The 18,784-nt window shown below is 39.9% G+C and overlaps 1 protein-coding gene across 3 annotated transcripts in view; it reads left to right on the top strand.

Moving 5' to 3' along the window:
- Positions 1-18,784, top strand: part of DOCK8 (dedicator of cytokinesis 8) — a 201,185-nt gene that overhangs the window by 67,455 nt on the left and 114,946 nt on the right. For all 3 annotated transcript variants that reach the window (XM_072959507.1, XM_006217184.4, XM_072959506.1), the window contains 3 exons: positions 5,745-5,868; positions 9,873-10,085; positions 14,487-14,572. In XM_072959507.1, the coding sequence (XP_072815608.1) occupies positions 5,745-5,868; positions 9,873-10,085; positions 14,487-14,572 (423 nt within the window). The remainder of the gene's footprint in view (positions 1-5,744; positions 5,869-9,872; positions 10,086-14,486; positions 14,573-18,784) is intronic.

Raw genomic sequence — 18,784 nt, 5'->3', positions numbered from 1 at the left:
GACATTTGGTAAAAGTTGAATGGATCTGAGGATTAGATGGAAATAATGTATCAGTATTAATTTCCTGAATGTGATGGTTGTATGCCAATTACGATGGAGAAATTATACACTAAAGTACTCCCGGGTAATGGAGGATTAGGTCAGCAGCCTCCTCTCAGATAGTTTAGGGGAAGGAGAAAGTCTTTGTACTGTATTTGCAGATTTTCTGTAAATTAGAGGTTGTTTCAAAATAAAAGGAAAATAATACATGTTAGGTGCCTGGCATTGTAGTAAAGAATATTCTGGGTCCCGTTTTCTATCCCATGCATCCATTCTGCAGCTGCTGTGAGTGTAGGAGCCGTTGTGCCCAGAGACATTTGAGCAATTCACTCTACGTCCCAGGCCCCTAACCTCCCACTTTGGGTTGGTGGTGGTGACCAGTGCCTGGCTGGTGCACTAGCACTGGCACAAGGGGTACCATAGTCCCACCTCTTGCCTCAAAGTGGGATAGCAGGACAACTTGTAGTGTGACCCCTCCAGAACGCCCTGTGTATCAGGCCAAGAATTTATCTGAGCCTTCATCCTTTGTTGACTCCTTCTGCCTCCCTATCTCCCTTACAGGCTTTTCCTAAGAGCACGCTCTCAAAAGTCACGTGCACCTGAGCTCCTGTCTGGGGCTCAGCTTCCAGGGAATCTCAACAAAGACAATCACACACCAGCTCAATAAATGATGGCTATGTTAGCATCAATGACAATACCGTTAGACGCAATACTAGTGCATGTGTTACAGACCTGGATACACTCATTTTATGGATATGTTGAACTTAAAGTCTCCTAACATCCTTATTTCTGCTAAACTGTATTATTTTCATATGGGAAATTCACCTTCTCACCAAAAACTAAAGTAGAACTCTGAAAAGTGCTCACTTTAGGATTCCACTTGTGGAATTCTCCCAAAAAACAATTAGACACCGGAGTGAGGCTGTTGGTCTGACTAAACTTGTTCCATTTCACCCCTTCCAGGGAGTCTTTGTGGATTTCCTTTCTCAGGTGTGTTGCTGAGGCTATGGTTTAAATAGGATTTGGGAATTCCAATTTTCTGGTGCCTTAGTAGCAGTGGTTGCCAGTGAGGGTAATTAATGCTTCCATGTTTGACTGTCTCGGTGGCTGGGGTGGGCTGCTGCATTTCACATCCTGCGGTGCATGGGGCATCACACACAGTGAAGGATCATCCCAAATTCAGCATCCAGACACAACTATCAACTGTCCTGCTGGATATTCAGGGAGGTGAAAAACCAGTCTGTGTATGTCCAAGCCAAGACCCTCTACCGTCTTCCAAATATTTTTACACTGAATTTTCCAGGAAAACAACAATCATGTAAATACAGGGGTAATTAAACTTTGTGCTGATTAGAGCTATACCAAGAGTTTTCCCCCATTTTGGAAAAAGCGCATTACTGACAGCAATACTGCTTTGTGGTGTTTGAGTTACCCATACAACACACCTGTTGCAGTCTGCTTGTGTAGGTGTTACATAGCCACAATGATTTGTCCTGCAAGTGCCAACAGCTGTTTCATTATGTTCTCAGGGGTAATTGTGTCCAGGGATTTGCATATTTACATGATGCTGTTTTATGTATTGTGTTTTTTTTATTTCTCCTTTATATAACAGTTGGGACATTTTATTGACTTCTAAAAATGAGAAAGTTGATGGATTATAGGCAGCATTATAAAATATTTGTTCCAGAGAAAGATGGCATTGGATCTGATAGATCTGGAACACTTGTCTGAGAGGAACATGGTATGGATATTTGTTTGTTAGAGTTTAATTCATTCTTGCATTCAACAAATGTTTATAAAATACTTCCTGAGAATAAGGCACCAAAGAGGAGGCAAAGAGGAACACACTAGACTCCTAGCTCTAAAGGAACCCTTATCCTCAGTGAAGTCACAGTCTAGGGAGAAAGGGCACATCTTTAGCAGGGGAGATAAAATTTTAGACAACTAGAATGTAATGTAGAGTATGACAAAGCTTCTAAGAGAAATACAAACAGCATGCTTTGAAAATTCAGGGAAGGGAGCGGTTACTTTTGGCCAGATCAGGGCAGGCTTGGTGCAAGACCTGGCCTTTGAATTGGGCTGTAGTGGGAGTGGATTCGTGGGGAGGAGGAGTCTGTGCCTAACAGGTCAAGAGTGGCTCAGTGATTTCCACAGTTGGGTTGCTCTTTGTAACTGCATAGGCTGATGCGCCTGGCTTGCTTTCCGTACTTTTAGAGAGCAAATAGCTAAGCACCTTGACAGCCAGCACAACAAATGCATGTCATAATAAGCAATTATTGATCAGGGAGACATTTTTATGGTGTTTTGGGAGTAACTGAATTATATGCCCTGATGTGTTTGAATTTTAATTGTTTACCAGTTCACTGGGAGTAAAATATGGAGTAATAAAACAGATGATACCCCATTCCTTGATATCCCAGCTCTCCTTGAGCACGACCTTCCTTCAGAATTACCTTAATCACCCAGGATGAAAGACAAAGTCTAAGGGCTTTTATGATGCTGCCCATAACACCCACGAAATGTTTCACTGTCACTGTGGATAATACACCAAGAATAAATAGCATGTAAACAAGTTCAATTACTTAAGAGTTCAACTCTCTACCAAGACACCAACCACGTTCTTAAGTTAATCTCTTTTTAGTTCATTAAAGAAAATGACAGAAGAAATAATGCTTCAAATATTTACTATCACCCAAAGGATGCCAGCAAACAGCAATCCATACAAAATTGTCAAAATACATGGAAATGAGATGAGATAAACAAGCAACCATGGCACCATTCTGTTCATTAGATTAATGGTCATTTTCAAGTGCAATGAAGAGAAAAGCACTGTGATTTTTGGAGCAAGGACACCAAACTTTGTGCTATAGACAGGAGAGAGAGAGCACTGAATTCATTGAAGACATCTTCCAGTCTAAGTAATAGACAAACATCTCAAGTAGGAAAATACATTTTTCCCAAAAGGAGAACATGGATTTTGTGTTTCTGTGTCATTTAATCTTTCCCTGTTAAGTTAAAATCTAAAACTTTCCTCTATCCTTCATGGGCAGCACTATTTGTCTGATTTAAAAGTCTCAATTATAGAACCTGAGTGGCAAATGTCCTATAGAATTATGAGAGTGGGAGGGAACACAAGTGGCCATTACTCCACTCCCCTGCCCCCTAAGTGGGATTCAAAGCCATTATCACAGAGAGCAAGGGCATAAAAGACTACCCCTAGATATTATAGAGAAATGTAATATCAGCAAGGAGATAATTGAGGAATAAAAGAGCTAACTAAATCAGCGTTTGACTGTATGGTTATGGATGACAAAGGCATGTCCATAGAAAGCAAAGTGGCTTCATTAAGCACAGTCCTCCAGAGGAAAGTAGTTTTTCCCCTTTTGATGCATTAAGATATATGATATGGAATTTGGGGTTCATTCCTTTGACAGACTAATATAAGTGCTTTTTCTGAAGTCTTCAGAAGATCTTATTTCACTTGAAAGGGATAGTTTGGATAGGTTGAATTGAAACTAGGTAAGCTCTAAAGTATGTCTTACGATTTTCCAAATCTTATTTTTTTCCATGAATGTGTGTTTTTTAGTGTCTGTGATGTGAAATCTACCCTTAACCATTAAATTTAAAGAAATCTTCAACGACACTGAGTTGTCCCTTTTTTTTTTCCTTTGTGTGGAGTATCTTACTCATTGGTCTAATTTAGGTTATTTGTCAATTAACAGGCACAATTCAGCCATATTCTGTAATACTGTTTAATAAACATCATGAGTAGTAGCTGATATCTATTCAGTTATTGCCACAAGCCAAGAAATCTAAGTATTTTACATATGTTAATTTGTTTATTGTATGCAATAGACTGATGAGGTAGGTATTATTCTAATTCCTGTTTTTCTGATAAGGAAACTGAGGCACAATGAAATAGAGTAATTTGCCTTAGGTCACACAGTTTATAACCTGTGGAGCCAGGACCTGAATGCCTTTACTCCTCCTCCACAGAGTCTGCCATTCTGTAAAACAATACAATAAATCATAGCAAAGTAACAGAGCTTACATTTGATGAGTATTAAATGTAGGCATTATCCTAATTAATGCCAGGCACAATCCTAAACTTTTATCCATTGATTTTGAGGTAATTACAATTTGTTCTTTTTAGATTACAGCTCTGTGTTTGGACAAATGCATGCTGTTGTGTAACCACTGCTACAATTGAGATGTAGAACAGCTCCGACCCTCCCCCAATTCTCCCGTGCCTTTTTGTAGTCAGCCCCTTTCTCCATGGCCAGACCCTGGCAACCATGGATCTCTTTTCTGTCCCTATAGCTGTGCCTTTTCCAGACTGTTATATAAATAGAATTCATGCAGTTATTTTCCCCACTCCCCCCCAAACTCTCCACTGACTTCTTTCATTTAGTGTTGAATACTTGCTGTGAGCCACTGTGCATAACCCAACACTTCACCCCTCCCAAGAAGTTACAAACTGTATCAGATTATTGCTAGTATCTCTCTTACAGTTCCTGCTTTATCTTTCTGCCATTTGATCTGCCTAAAAAATCCTAACGTCATTTCATGTCCCTTTACCAGCTTGCTCAACGGTTTTCTAATGATGTGGGAAATCAAACAAAATGGGTGTGTATTTGGGTGATTGAGTTTACAGCATGTTTTCCAGGAAGCCTTTGAGTCGTAAAAATTGGGAATACACATATTGATTTCTGTAGTTATTCTTTGACTACTTAAATTTGTTGCCTTTTTAGTAATGGTCTAATTTCTTTCTCCAGTGACAGTGCTAGACCTTTTATTAAATCCTTTCCATAGCAACACATTCTTTTACTGGAGTATAGTTGATTTACAATATTGTGTTAGTTTCAAGTGTACAGCAAAGTGATATATATTTTTTCAGATTATTTTCCATTATAGGTTATTATGGGATGTTGAATATAGTTGCCTGTGCTATACAGTAAATCCTTGTTGCTTATCTATTCTATACATAGTAGTTTGCATCTGTTAATCCCATACTCTTAATTTACCCCTCCCCCTACCTTTCCCTTTCGGTAACCATAGTTTGTTTTCTATAATTGTGAGTCTGTTTCTGTTTTGTATGTAGATTCATTTGCGCTTTTTCTAGATTCCACATATGTGTGATATCATATATTTTTTGCAGCACATTTTTTAAGCATAATTTTAATGGTGTGCAGAGAGTGGCAGTGGAGGATGGTAGCAAAAGATATTCGGTACATAAATCACTTATTTCTATTTTTTCTTAACCATGTTTCGTCTCTTTAATTCATTACTAAGAACATTGATGTGGAGATTAAATGTTTTCCTCTATTTTTATCTTCAAACGACCTTTATTTGCTGCTTCTGCACTTTGCTAGATTTATGCCAGCCTCTTACAGTAGATTCATAGTTTAGCTCCAGCTTGGAGCCAAATGCCCCGTAGCTGAAATGACCGCACCTCTGAAGTGGCATTTTCCCAGGCCACTCCTGCCTTTAATAGTGAGCCAGCCAGGAGGCAAGTTTGTACCTCATTACAACAGAGCCTTGTATTAGGACTGGTGCATAATTAGTTGAGAAGAATTACAACTGGTCCTCTCTTTGCAAGATCTTTCAGCACCCCATCTAAACTTAAGCCATTACTTTTATTTTTAATCTAATGATTTTGCCCCCCCCACCCCTCTCTCTTTCCTACTTAATAACAACAATGAAAGAAACCAAGGAAGTTCGGAGATTTGCGGCTTTAAGAAGACTGGATCCCGAAAAGATTTTCACAAGACGCTTCAGAAACAGACATTTGAGTCAGAAACCTTGGAGTGCAGTGAACCCCGCGCTCAGGTATTTCCTATCAACAAACATGGTTACCAGGTTACGGGACTGTTCTGCCATGGTAGGCTGTCAATTTTTTTTAAACTAATAATAAGTCCAGACCCATAGAATATCAGAGTAGGAGGAACTCTACTGATTGAGTCAGTGTATTTTTTTTAATTCGTTTGTAGCTATAGAAATCGGTGTTCAAATTAAAACCCAGAAGCCTAATAATTAAAATAGATTAAAATGGAGGGGCTTTAATTGGGGGGAGAGAGAGGGGGATTGGGCCCACCCCTATAACGATTCCAGCCCAGACTGAGAGGTGACCCCTACTCCCCCAGCCTAAGGCAGGCTGCAGCATGATTAAAAGCTCCACCCTGAGGCAGACTGCCTGGGTTCTCTTTGTGATTCTACCATATACTAACTCTGTAATCTCAGACAGGATAACTCAATTCTCTGGGCTTCAGTTTCTTCTCCTGGAAAAAACAAGGATAATAAAAGTACCTAGGTCATGAAGTTATTTGAGTATTGACTGCATTTAAGACAATGCCAGTTCACACTTTGTGCCCAATAAATGTTGGCTACTGTTGTTATTATTACTATTATTATTATTATTATTTTATTATTTTATTTTTATTTTTATTATTATTATTATTATTTCAGAGCAGTTACAGTTTAAAAGTCAGCATTCTATACACCTGTGTTCATAGCAGCATTATTCACAGTAGCCAAAAGGGGAAACAAGCAGGTGTCTCTGGACAGATGAATGGATAAACAAAATGTGGCATACACGTACAATGGACTATTATTCAGCCTTAAAAGAGGGGGAAGTTCTGACACATGCTACAACATGGATGAAGATGATATGCTAAGTGAAATAAGCCAGTTACTAAAGAACCAATACTGTATGATTCCTCTTATTTGAGGTATCTAGAATGGTCAGATTCATAGATGCATAAAGTAAACTGGTGGTTGCCAGGGGCTGGGGAGAGGTGGGATTCGAGAGTTTTTATTTAGTGGGTATAGAGTTTCAATTTTACAAAATGAAAAGAGTTCTGGAATTGATTGCACAACAGTGTGAATATACTGGACACTGCTGAGCTGTACACTAAAAAAATTGTTTGAGATGGTAAATTTTATGTTACATATATACTTACCACAATTTAAAAAAAATTTAAAAGCCAGTGCTCTAGTCCAACCTGTCCATTTTATAGGTGAGAAAAATAAAACATAAAGGAAGAAATTTGTCCAAGTTTGCAGAGGACTTCTTCTAAACCAGTATAGTTTTCAGCTTGCAGGTACCCTTATAACACAAGCATCTCACCATGCTGAAGATGTCTGGAGGTTTTAAATAATACCTATTTTTCAAGCTACACTCAGGCTGACTACTTCATCTTATGTCTGTAAAGGAATTGGTCATCAATTCCAGTGCTAAATCTGGTGGGCTTACTGAAGCATAGGATATCTGTATGCTGTACCCTATTCAGTGAGAGATTTAAGGGATTTTTTTCAGCAGTAATTTTTTACTAAATTCAGTTTTCCTTATGTAGATGACCAACTAAACTATTCCTTGTATCAGTCAGACTATCACTAGATACTTCCACAGAAGAAATTTAATGTAGGGAATTGGTTAAACAGATTTTGGAGGACTGAGAGGACCAAAAAGGAAAACTGAAGTCATACAGAAATTGTAACTGCCAGAAACAGCACACCACCCTAGGGCTGTGACCTCTGACAGTGGTTCTTAAACTGAAGCTTTATCAGAACCCCCTGAAGGGTTTGTTTGAACACAGAGTGTTAGTCCCCCTCCAGAGTTTCTGATTTCCTGGATTGGAGTGGGGCTTGAGAATTTGCTTTTCGAATTAGCATTTCCCAGGAGATGCTGATACTGCTGGTCCCAGGACCATGTTTGAGAACCATGGTGGGTCTAGCAGGGGGAGCTTGGAGTTATCAGAATCTAGAAGCTCAGAAGAGGGGCCTTCGAGTGGGGACTCCAATATCTGAGGAGAGGGCGTGGTCTAGCCAGTGGTGGTGTCAGAGGAAAGACCTCATAGAGGCTGGGAGTCTGGACTCAGACCTAGGAGGAGTTGCCCAGTTGGTGCTCATACCTCCAAGGAACATAAGATGAGGGTTGTTCTGGAGATGCCAGAAGAAACTGAAGGCTGGAACCAGCTGCCACTACAGAGGTGAGAGGAGCTGCAGGCAGAGAGGAAGGGGCCAGTCCCTTCTCTCTCCAGCCCTCCAGTCTCCCTGGAGCGCTCCCCACTAGCAGATCCTAAAGGGAAAAGTAGCAGAGCAAAAATGCCATTCGCTGAGTTGCAGACACCGAATCACAGAGCTGAGTATACAGGGGTGAATTCAAAAGGTGAACGACCAGTACACCCAAAAGGCACACTCCTCCCTCCAGCCCACTAACAGAGCACTCAGCCATTGGCTGGGTTTCACAAAAGATGTGTGTTTTTAAGTATTAGACTAATACTCCTCAGGGCGAGATCCTCAGACTAGCAACATCTTCCCTGTCAGTCATTCTTATGCAGCTTATTGAGTGGAATTGTGAGGCCAAATGTCTGAATTTACATGAGTTAAATGCATGTATGATGTGACTCCATGATACTCATGTACTTCATAAAAATTAGGTCATATCATATGCAATATTGTATAGCATCCTTTTTCTTATCAACAAGACAATATTATATGACCATCTTTCTCTTCTGATTACATCACAGTTTGTTTGTTTGTTTTAATGGCTGCATAACATTTCATTGTATGAAAGTTCCAAAATCTCTTAATCTCAAACATTTCTTTTTTGGGGGGCATTTAGGTTTCTATTATTTTGTTATTGCAAACAATGTTCCAGAGATACTCTTGTCCTCACATCTTTACTCATTTGTCCAGTTGTGGTCTTAGAATTAATTCTGGAGATAGATACAGACATCGATATTCAGATGTATATGTATAGAGAGAGAGATACAGATATATATATCTTTACATCCTTCTGAAGTGTCTTAGGAAATCTAGTTCATTTTCCCAGTAATCTTATAAATTCTAAGATGAACAAAAGTATTAATATTGATTATTGCTAACACATGCAGTTTAGGTAAAATTTATGATCTAGGAGAGTAGGACTTTTATGAGGTATACTGATGTCACCAAAAATATGTATTATAGAGATATTGTACAGAAGTATGTCCATTTATTAGAACTTAGAGAATAACATTTTACCATGAATTTTACAGGTGTTTATAATAGATCCATCTGTATTCTTACAACATATTATTGATTTTGTTATATATTTTTTGCCAAGTCTGTAGTTAGGTATCCAGCTCCCAATTTCCAAGATACTTCTAACGGAATAAACCATCCACTTTGTGACTGAAATAAAAGCTTTTTTTCCGAACACACTGCAGCTGAGTGAATACTGGTTGAATAACAAATTCCTCTTTTTTTTTCCTGGTGATTATTCCTATAACTGTTATTTAAGTCCTGTAGGTAAGTGTCTCATGCTCACATCTCAGTGTTCGGAAACATACTACTGTTCAGCTTTGGAGTTTATATAAAGTTTAATTTGAACAGTTCCTCGCAGAGCCTTATTTTCCAGTTTCAAAAACGAAGTTCCAGAGTTGAGATTAGGATGAGGTCCCTTTATTCCCCAGGCCTCTCTCCTTTTCCTTACACCTTATTCCAGTCCCGTTCTGCTTGAGCACGAGATATGATGTGGTTCATAAGAGGCTTTGCTCCCAATCTCCAGAAAAGAATATGCCCCCAGATAATAGCAATCCAGTACTGTTTTCAAGCTTTTCCTCAAGAACAGGTGTAGCTACACCTGATGAGTAATGAGCTGCTTCCAGGTGGGAAGGAGACATGTCATTTTAGGATACTCAGTCCAGAAAGCTATGATGTCATTCTTGTCAGAAACTCCTTGAGGCCAGATTCTGTAATCTCATGTTGGAGCAGTCTTGAGACATCCCAGATCCTGTAGTTCTCATTTTAGACCCATGGGCTCTCTCACCAAGATGCGTCTTTTGTCACAGGCCGGCCCCCGCCACTTAAACGTGCTGTGCGATGTATCTGGGAAAGGCCCCATCACTGCCTGCGACTTCGACCTGCGCAGCCTGCAGCCTGACCCGCGGCTGGAAAACCTCCTGCAACAAGTGAGTGCCGAGGACTTCGAGAAGCAGAACGAGGAGGCCCGGAGGACCAACCGGCAGGCTGAGCTCTTCGCCCTTTACCCATCAGTGGACGAGGTGAGTGCAGCCATCCCCATGCAGGAGAGTTTCAGTGAAGACACAGAGAGTCTTCAGGAAAATAGCATGGCTCATTATTCCTGGGCAGCGACGTCAAGCTGCTTACTCATATGACTTCTGGGTTGTTCTCCCTCAGGCAAGCCAGCGTAACAGCAGAGCAAGTTACTGATCAGTCAAACAAATGAGGTTCCTTAACAGCAACTAGGATTTTCATTGCACTTTACAAAACACTTTCACTGATACCATCTCATTTAATCCTCAAGACATTCTGAAAGTCTACATGCAGTAATCCTACTCAGCCAGTTAAGCCATTCAATTCTTTAAAGGTATATTTTGCCAAGACATATATTACTTAAACCTTGATGTTCACTCATGCTTTAAGATTTGTTTTTGATGGTCTCTATGAACAAGAGAGACCTGCTTTGAAAACGTTTCAGTCTAAAATAATCATAGTCTTGCTCCCAATGCAGAGAACACCCAGATATTGATTGTCCACTCTCTATATTGGAGCTGACCCAGAACAATTTGACTGAGGCTTTGCCTCTGGTCACTCCCTGGGCACTTTGGATGGGATGGGGGATGACCGTTATTCAAGCCTATTTAGGCTCCTTATACTTCATACAAGGCTCTTAGTCTTCCCTTCTGCATGTTAGAATATCTACACTTCTGGGTCTTGCCAGAAACTGATTGCCATAATCTCTTTGCTGTCCACATTTTATTAAAAGTTGAGTTGCAAGAAATAAGATTTGGGGAAATTTTGCATAAAAGATACACCATCCATCCATGCCTCTAAATATTTGAAATGTGGCCTTTCAATCAATCAAAACCATCCAGGAGCCTGATTTTCACACCTTGCGAAAACCTCACCCCTGTGAATTGTCTCCGGACTTGCCCTTCGATGAGTTTGTTTGTCACTGGTCAGCAAAAAGGACAATAAGGGAGACAGCAGTCAGGAGACATGATGTGTCCACTGTACAAATATTATTGAGAACATTGACCTAGTCATCATCCAGCACCTGCCTCATGAAGATCTGAAAAGAGCTGGTCCCTCAGGTCTTCAGACAAAAAAGAATTGTACTCTCACTGAGAAAATTTGTATGCTTAGAGATTGTGCACATCTTATAATTGACTCTAATTACTGACAGGCAAATTTCTGTTCACTTCTGCTAAATCTGGTGGCTGACTTATCAGTGTCCTGAATTTACTTCAGCTTTCTTTTCTTCTCATTTTTATTTTCAAACCACCTTGGATTTTCTCATCTACTTATTTTACTTGTAGTGGCCTCAAAACACCCCCCCCCTTTTTTTTTTAATTGTCAAGGGCCTCAAATACTTTTTCAAATGAGGTAGATTTAAAATAAAAGTGAACAACATGGGCAGTGTTATCTCCATTCTTCAGATTGCGAAGTAAAAATCAGAGAGGTTAAATAACTTGTGCAAGATTCAACAGACAAATTGAATTATAGAATGGGGACTCCCAACCCATTAACTCCAAATTTCATGTTTTCCTGTTTATTTATCTATATATGACTACCTGATATTTTAGTACATATCACAGAAATCCAAAGAGGACATAAACAATTACATCTTACAACTTCTCAGTTTCCATCTACAACTTTAAAATTTTTCACCAACTTTGTCAAGAAATATTAAATCTGACTGATCTGACCTTCACTTGCATTCATCTTTCTCCCAGTTCCACAATGGAGGTGCCAGTAGGTAATGAAAAGATCCCAAATGGACACCAGAAGGGAGAAAACAATTAAAGAGTGAGAAGAATAAAATTCCAGTGAGGCATCAGCTGATTACATTCTCCCTCATGAGAGTAAATGGGCAGATATCCAGTCTTGAATTGATTACAAGGATGAATCATAGACTGTGTTGAAGGAATTTTGTTTTATGGTCTTTGAACAGCCAGAAACTGAGTTGAGCCTGAACGTTATAATCTAGCAGAGGTCCTAATGGGGCCTGCCTTACTGAGTGGGGAGGAATGCTTTGTAATTAGTGTATAGGTTATTTGGAAATTGCTAAGTCTAAATGCTTTAGGGCTTCTATAGCCCTTTAGTATGCTGAAGCTGTACACATAGAAATTGCACTTGTAATTTGTACTTTCTCCAAAGAAAGGCCTGTGGAAAACAGGTAAATTTCTGGCCTACCATGTAATGATTACAAATGCTGATTTTTTTGACAACACATTAATGAAATTATTTTATATTATCATTACTTTGTTTCCTGGTGAGGAAAGTTAGAAGAGAGGTGAAATATTGTATCCAAATTATGACTGAGTCTACAGGAGAGGCAAAAGTAAAGCTCAAGCACCAAGCTTCTACAAGGTGAGCTCTTTCCCAGATTCATTAATTCTATAAAAGGCATCCTGTGTGCTAATCCCTAAGAAAAGTGCCACTATACTCCAAATCATAGAGAAGTTTGCCTTAGAACTCTTTTGGTTGCAAATGGTAGAACCTAACTAAAAACCAATTTCAAAAAATGGTGGGGACTTACTGCTTTCATACTGAAGTCACAAGTAAGCAGATGTAGAGTTGGCCTCAGGATCCATTGGGTCAACTAATAGGAGAACATCCTCTCTCATATTCCCTCTGTGTGTGTGTGTCACTGTAATTATCTGTCTCCCAGGAAGATGAAGACCACAGGCATCCACTAAAACTTCACATTTCCTCTTCTGCTTCTTTGGCAGTTTGTTCCTATTTCATATAACTGTAAAGGCACAAGAAATTCCTGCAGGTTGCAGGAGACTTAGGAAATACATGAATATGTAGACCTTGTTTGGATCCCAATTTAACAAAATAACTATACAACAATTGAGACAGCTGGGGAAGTTTGGAACTGACTACATACTTTATGACAATAGGAAATTATTGTTCATTTTTTAGGAGTAATAATGGTATTCGTTATGTGTTTTTAAAAGTCCTTACCTTTTGGAGATCTTTACTGAAATAGTCACAGATGAAATTATGTGATATCTGGGGTTGTGCATCTAAGCAATACAGCATTGAGCGGGGGAGCTAGCAAGTGGGAGTATAGATGAAAGCAGGTTGCCCACAACTTCAGAACTGTTGAAGCTAGATGGTGGGTAAAGATGGTTCATTACATATTCTCTCTGCTTTTGTATATGTTTACAATTTTCCACGTGAAAAACTTTTTTAAAAAGGACCCCAAAGGTTTGACTCCAGAACAAAGGTAGTCTTAGAAATCCGTGAGTGTCTTTATGTTGAGGTTGTTTTCCAGTAAGGGGCCCCTTCCTTTTCAGATGTGTCTTTTCTGATCACCCTGAAAACTTCAGCTCACTTTGAGGGGCTTCAGCTCAGTGTAGGCGTCAGAACAGTGCCTCCTCTGAAACAAACTCAGCACTTCCACCCAGCAAGATAGCCAACCTTTTAACACAGAGGGGAATAGAAAGAGTGGTGATGAGTTTACCACTTAGACTAGTCCACCAAACTGGGCACAGATTTACTAAGATTTACTGCTGTTTGTAAAAGTATCCTGGTTGCCGTGGGATATTTGGGGTATCCTTTATAGCCCCGGAAAATACAATTAGACATGGCTTTATTCTTTGGACCCTTGTGAGCTGCAGACCACTCACCAGGGTTTGGACAGCCTACTGTAAAAGCAGGGATGAAAGTTCTTAGGAAAATTTGCAGTGTTTATCTTTGCATACATGAATGTAATTAAGATGCTGTGATAGTTCAGATTGAGTGTTTAAAATTACAGTAGGGACTTGATACGTTCCTTTAAGGCTTTAGTCCCTATGTGGTGAAATAAGCGTATCTGTAATTTGTCATTACCAAGCTTGTCTGTACTTAGAACTTAAGCAAGTTCCAGCTGGGCATTTGTATATAGAACCTGCAAATTCACCCCCAAGTCTCTTATCATCTGTTTAAGAACCAAGAAAGACACTGTATTATATTCTTAATGGTTTACAGCCTTAAGTGAACTGTTCTGACTCAGATCTCAAGTTTAAAACTCACATATTTACTAGTAAAGCGCTTGGGAGGAAAAACATTCTGACTGTGTACTTAGAGCCAGCCAAAAAAAAAAAAAAAAAAAAAAAAAAAAAACCAGCCAACAATAGGTATAAGATTTTGCAATGCCATCTGGTGGATGTTATTATGCCATATCCACGTTCACATTTCCTTCCTTCCTCCCTCAGATACTTGGCTTTCAGAAGGGAGAAAATGTTGGCTGCAAATGCTGACTTTGAAACTTGGTGGTTGGATAATAAACTCCCTTGTAGAAGTCAACGTGTTATTCTGTGATTAGGAATAAAGCAAATGCAAGTTGTCTTGTTTAGTTGATAGCAGCCTTCCCTCCCCTGGGTTAACTCCAACTGGAACTCTTCATGGAAATTCACTACTGATTTCTTTTACAATGTGATTAATAATAGGAGGATGCAGTGGAAATACGTCCGGTACCAGAATGTCCTAAGGAACATCTGGGCAACAGAATATTGGTCAAGTTGCTATCCCTGAAGTAAGTATCAGCCAACATGCTAACCACTATACTGAGGTCTGTCTTGTTTTTGTCAAATGAAAAAAATGCACAACCTAAAAATTGAGAGTTATGTTTTAGTTGGTGGACTTTCAGAGGACTCAAACCTGGGTGGCCTCTCAGTTCACTCTAAGAGGTTGCTCCAAAGAAGCAAGGGAGGAGCCAAGATATATATGAGTTTTTCCAACAAAGACCAGATAGTCAGAACATTAAAAGATTACTGTTAATTAAAGAAAACCAGATATTTCGAGTTAAGGTATTTAGTGCTTTTCTATGTATGAGAAGGTGCAGAAGTCTGGGCTCACTGAAATCATTCCTTTGATATGCACCTAGCTGCCTGGGGCCAGTGTCCTGTTCTTTCCCATCCTGATTTCCATCCAGGTGCATGGTTGGAATTGGTGGCAGAGGCTGAGCTGCCTATTTGTCTGTATCCTGAGTTCCCTTCATTCACTGTCAGGGCCTCTGATAGTGGCTGATGACTTGATGGCTGCAGCAGCCTTTGTTTACTGATACGTTTACTGATATTTTTCATTCACAGCTTTCGGATATAGACTGTGTCTTTTTCATCAGAGCTCGAATCAGGGAGGACTCCCACCCCCAACATACCTCTAACAGTGGGCAGCTGTGCGGTAGTCCAAAAAGCAGAGTCTGGAGTCAGCTGGTCCCAGATTCTGTTCCTACCAGGCCTTTGACAGTCATCCTTCCGTAACAGAGAAGGCAAACACTAAAGCTGGGCATGTAGGTAATTAATTGCATTAAATGCTGTACAGTAAGAAAAGTAACAGTAGAGGCCAAGAGTGTGCCGGAGTCTGATCTAACTCATGTGAGCTGATTGTATACTTCCCCTCCCAATTCTTTATTCAGTCTGTGTATTCAGTGGAGTCATGTTGGTAGTTGGAAGTTGCCCATGGTGGAGTGGTGGAAGTATTTACAACATAGAACTCAGACGATCCTGCAAATTAGAGCCTTTTTTTTTTTTCAGTGACTCTTGTTAAACATTTACCAGCACACCACTGTTAAAAGACAATAAAAAACGCAACTAACACTCAGTCTCACTGCCAGGGTACAATAGAGAGTAGTGGGGACTACCGCACACTATCTTAAGGGGGCACTCACTACTAGCTAGGGCCAACTCACCATCCAAGTAAACAAGCCCATTTTGATCAATTGTCTGATTTCTTTTTTAAAGAGAAGCTAGAAATCCAGATTTTCCTGCATAATTTCCTGACTTCTTAAATATTTTCTCATGTCCTTTTGAAGTACCACACAAAACAGAGCATGTCTGCAATTTGGATTCATCTCATGAGCTGATGATTTGCCACATTTACTTTAAAGCAATTGTTTCTAAACTTTTTAATTGTGTTTTTAAGAAGTCACGTGTTCTGTATACATGCATATTTATTCTGTACTTGCATATTAAGTACTATATATATATAAAAACATAGATCAGTCAGAAATTTTGAAGGATGAATTAAATATATCAAAGTGAATTCTAGTATTTTCTTCCTGCACTCCAGGGGGTTGTCTTGCAGACCCCCTGGAGTGCTTGCATTTCCTCTCTGCAGACTGCTGCTTTAGAGAATTAGTTCTTCCACGTCTTCAAATCACAGATTCTTGAAAATGTTAAGTTGTTACCTAGGCCAAAGTACATAAGCATAACATTTTTTCATACCCTATTAGGAAGATCATTCATCTCTTGAAGTCAATTCATGGACCCCTTAGGCATCACCCGGTTTGCAATTAGGGCCTTTGGATTCTGGATTCAAGTGTGAATTTCAGCCCTGGGAACTTCTTTGGGATTTTGAGTTCTGGTAAATGAAGTAGTTAGACCATATGATCTCAAGTTCCTATGTGCTGTAAACTTCTGGTTCTAATGCGGAGCCTCGCCAACTGCCTCAGAACACAAGCCAGCATGACTTCTTACACAGTTGTGGGGCTTTCTTGATATTGTAGCACCCTCCTTAAGCCAGTTCTACGAGTTGCAAGGCAGGGGATGGGGGTAGTTAGGACTTTTTGTCTTTTACATAGAGATACGTAGCCTATAAGCCAGTTCCATGTCACGTAACAGGTACAGAAAGGCAGACTCTAGCCCTTGTGAGCTGACCCAGAATGAGGAACCTCCTAGCCCTTCAGCAGGAGGACTGAGTGGAACGGGCTGTTCCGCTCCCCTCTGCATTGTTCAGGAAATCCACCCCATTGTCTGAGCTACTCACCCACCCCCACGGGAAGCACATCAGGCTACTGTTAGGGACAGTAGCTCTGCCCTTTGGGATTGGAGAAATTCTCCACTGTGATGCTTGACACTAAGCCATCTAGCCGTTCTCCATAAATAAATGGCAGCTCTTCTCACAAATAGGAAGACATGGCCGCTAAGATAGTCGTGTGTTACAATCATTATTAAGAAAACAAATTGAGTCACTTGAATTTCTCTTGATGAAAATTGTGAACTGTAGTTTCTAGTAATTTTTCCCCCAAACTACCAAAGCAGAAATTAAGTAGAATTGAGGTGTTTGCTTAGTGAACTTGACCTGCTCGAGTGTCTTGAATCGTATTCATACCAACATAAACCTGCAAGAGGGGAGATAAACCAAAGAGACTGTCTTAGCTTTAACCACTTTGAATAAACTGGATAAAAGAAAAGAAAGTAAGTTCTTATAGGTAAACCTAGAATGTTTAAATATAAATAGTAAAAATTTAATGATCTTAAGTTTTATTTGTGGGAAAATAAACATAACATAAAATTTACCATCATAACCATTTTTCAGTGATAGTTCAGTGGCATTAAGTACATTCACATTGTTGTACAGCTGTCACCACTGTCCATCTCCAGAAGTCTTTTTGCTCCCTAAACTGGAACTTTGGACCCACTAAACAATAATTCCCATTTCTCTCTCCCACCATTCTGTTCTCTGTCACCATGAATTTGACTACTCTCTGTCCCTCATATAAGTGAGATTATGTGATACTTGTCCTTTTGTGACTGGTTTATTTCAAGTGAAGACACTCATACAGTCTTCAGGGTTTATCCATATGGTGGCATGTGTCACCTTTTATAAAGTCTTTCTTTTAAAGACTGAATAATATTCCATTGTATGCATATACCGCATTTTATTTGTCCACTCATTCCTTAATGGACACCTGGGTTTACTTCCACTTTCTGGCTATTGTGAAAAATGGTGCTCATTGACATTGTTTATAAAATATATTCACACACAGTATCTTATGTGCTCCTTACAACAATCCCAGGAAACAGGAAGAGCAAGTGTCCTTTCCTCATTTTACAGATAAACAAATGGAACTGGGAAAAGGAAGTAACCTAGTTAGGATCCCAAAATTAGTAGGTAGTGGGAGAGGGAACAGAGCCCAGGTGTGTGTGACTTGGTGCCCTGAGTCTGCCATCCTTCCCAGCTGCCTCATTTCTAAAGGTGCCATTTGACCAACTGACCCTTTGTCTGTGCCTACCTCTGCCCAGATTTTCTTCTCGGAAAGTTCTCTTTTTAGACAAAGCTATCCAATGATAAGAGCATTCTCTCACATACGCCTTGAAACAAAATTTGGCCTAATTTGCATGACTTCTGCAGTAATGGTGGTCCAGGGCCTGATTACTAAGGCTCTTAGCTGGTAATATGGTGGGTTATTAACCTGAGAAATTTGGAAGTGCACATCTGGGCTCCATGTGCATCCTATAACGTGTGGCAGGATTATGCTTTGGGGATGCCTTCTCTTCAAATCCATCATTTCTGGGGGAATTGGCAGTTAGGGCCAATATGAGGCCTCCCCTTTCTAGCTCTCATTGGGTTCACACACCTCTGTGTTTAGCAGCAGTGCTCAGTCCCCTGCCCCTACCTCAGCTCAGCAGTGGTGATGGAGTTAGGAGGGGCCAGACAATTCACACACATCATAACCCAATCTTCCTCTGGTGTTCCCAGTATAAATCTAATGAAAAACCAACTGAACTTTTGTTTTTTTTTAAACTAAGTGAAAAGACCCAGCCCTTAAAATTGAATAATAGAGATTCCTATTCTTGCTGTAAAGTGTAAACTGTACACAAGGACTTTACTTAAGACAGAGACTCAACCCTCTGAAAACACAGCAGTTATAGTGGTCAGAAGTGCCGCACTGGATTAGACTAGGATCTCTTCCGCCCACTGTCTCTTACAAAGCCACCAGCAAGCACTTTGTGGAAGAATGCAC

This window comes from Vicugna pacos, chromosome 4 (genome assembly GCF_048564905.1).
Source record: "Vicugna pacos chromosome 4, VicPac4, whole genome shotgun sequence".
Taxonomy (NCBI): domain Eukaryota; kingdom Metazoa; phylum Chordata; class Mammalia; order Artiodactyla; family Camelidae; genus Vicugna; species Vicugna pacos.
Note: the sequence above shows the minus strand (reverse complement) of the source record. Positions and strands in the feature narration are given on the sequence as shown.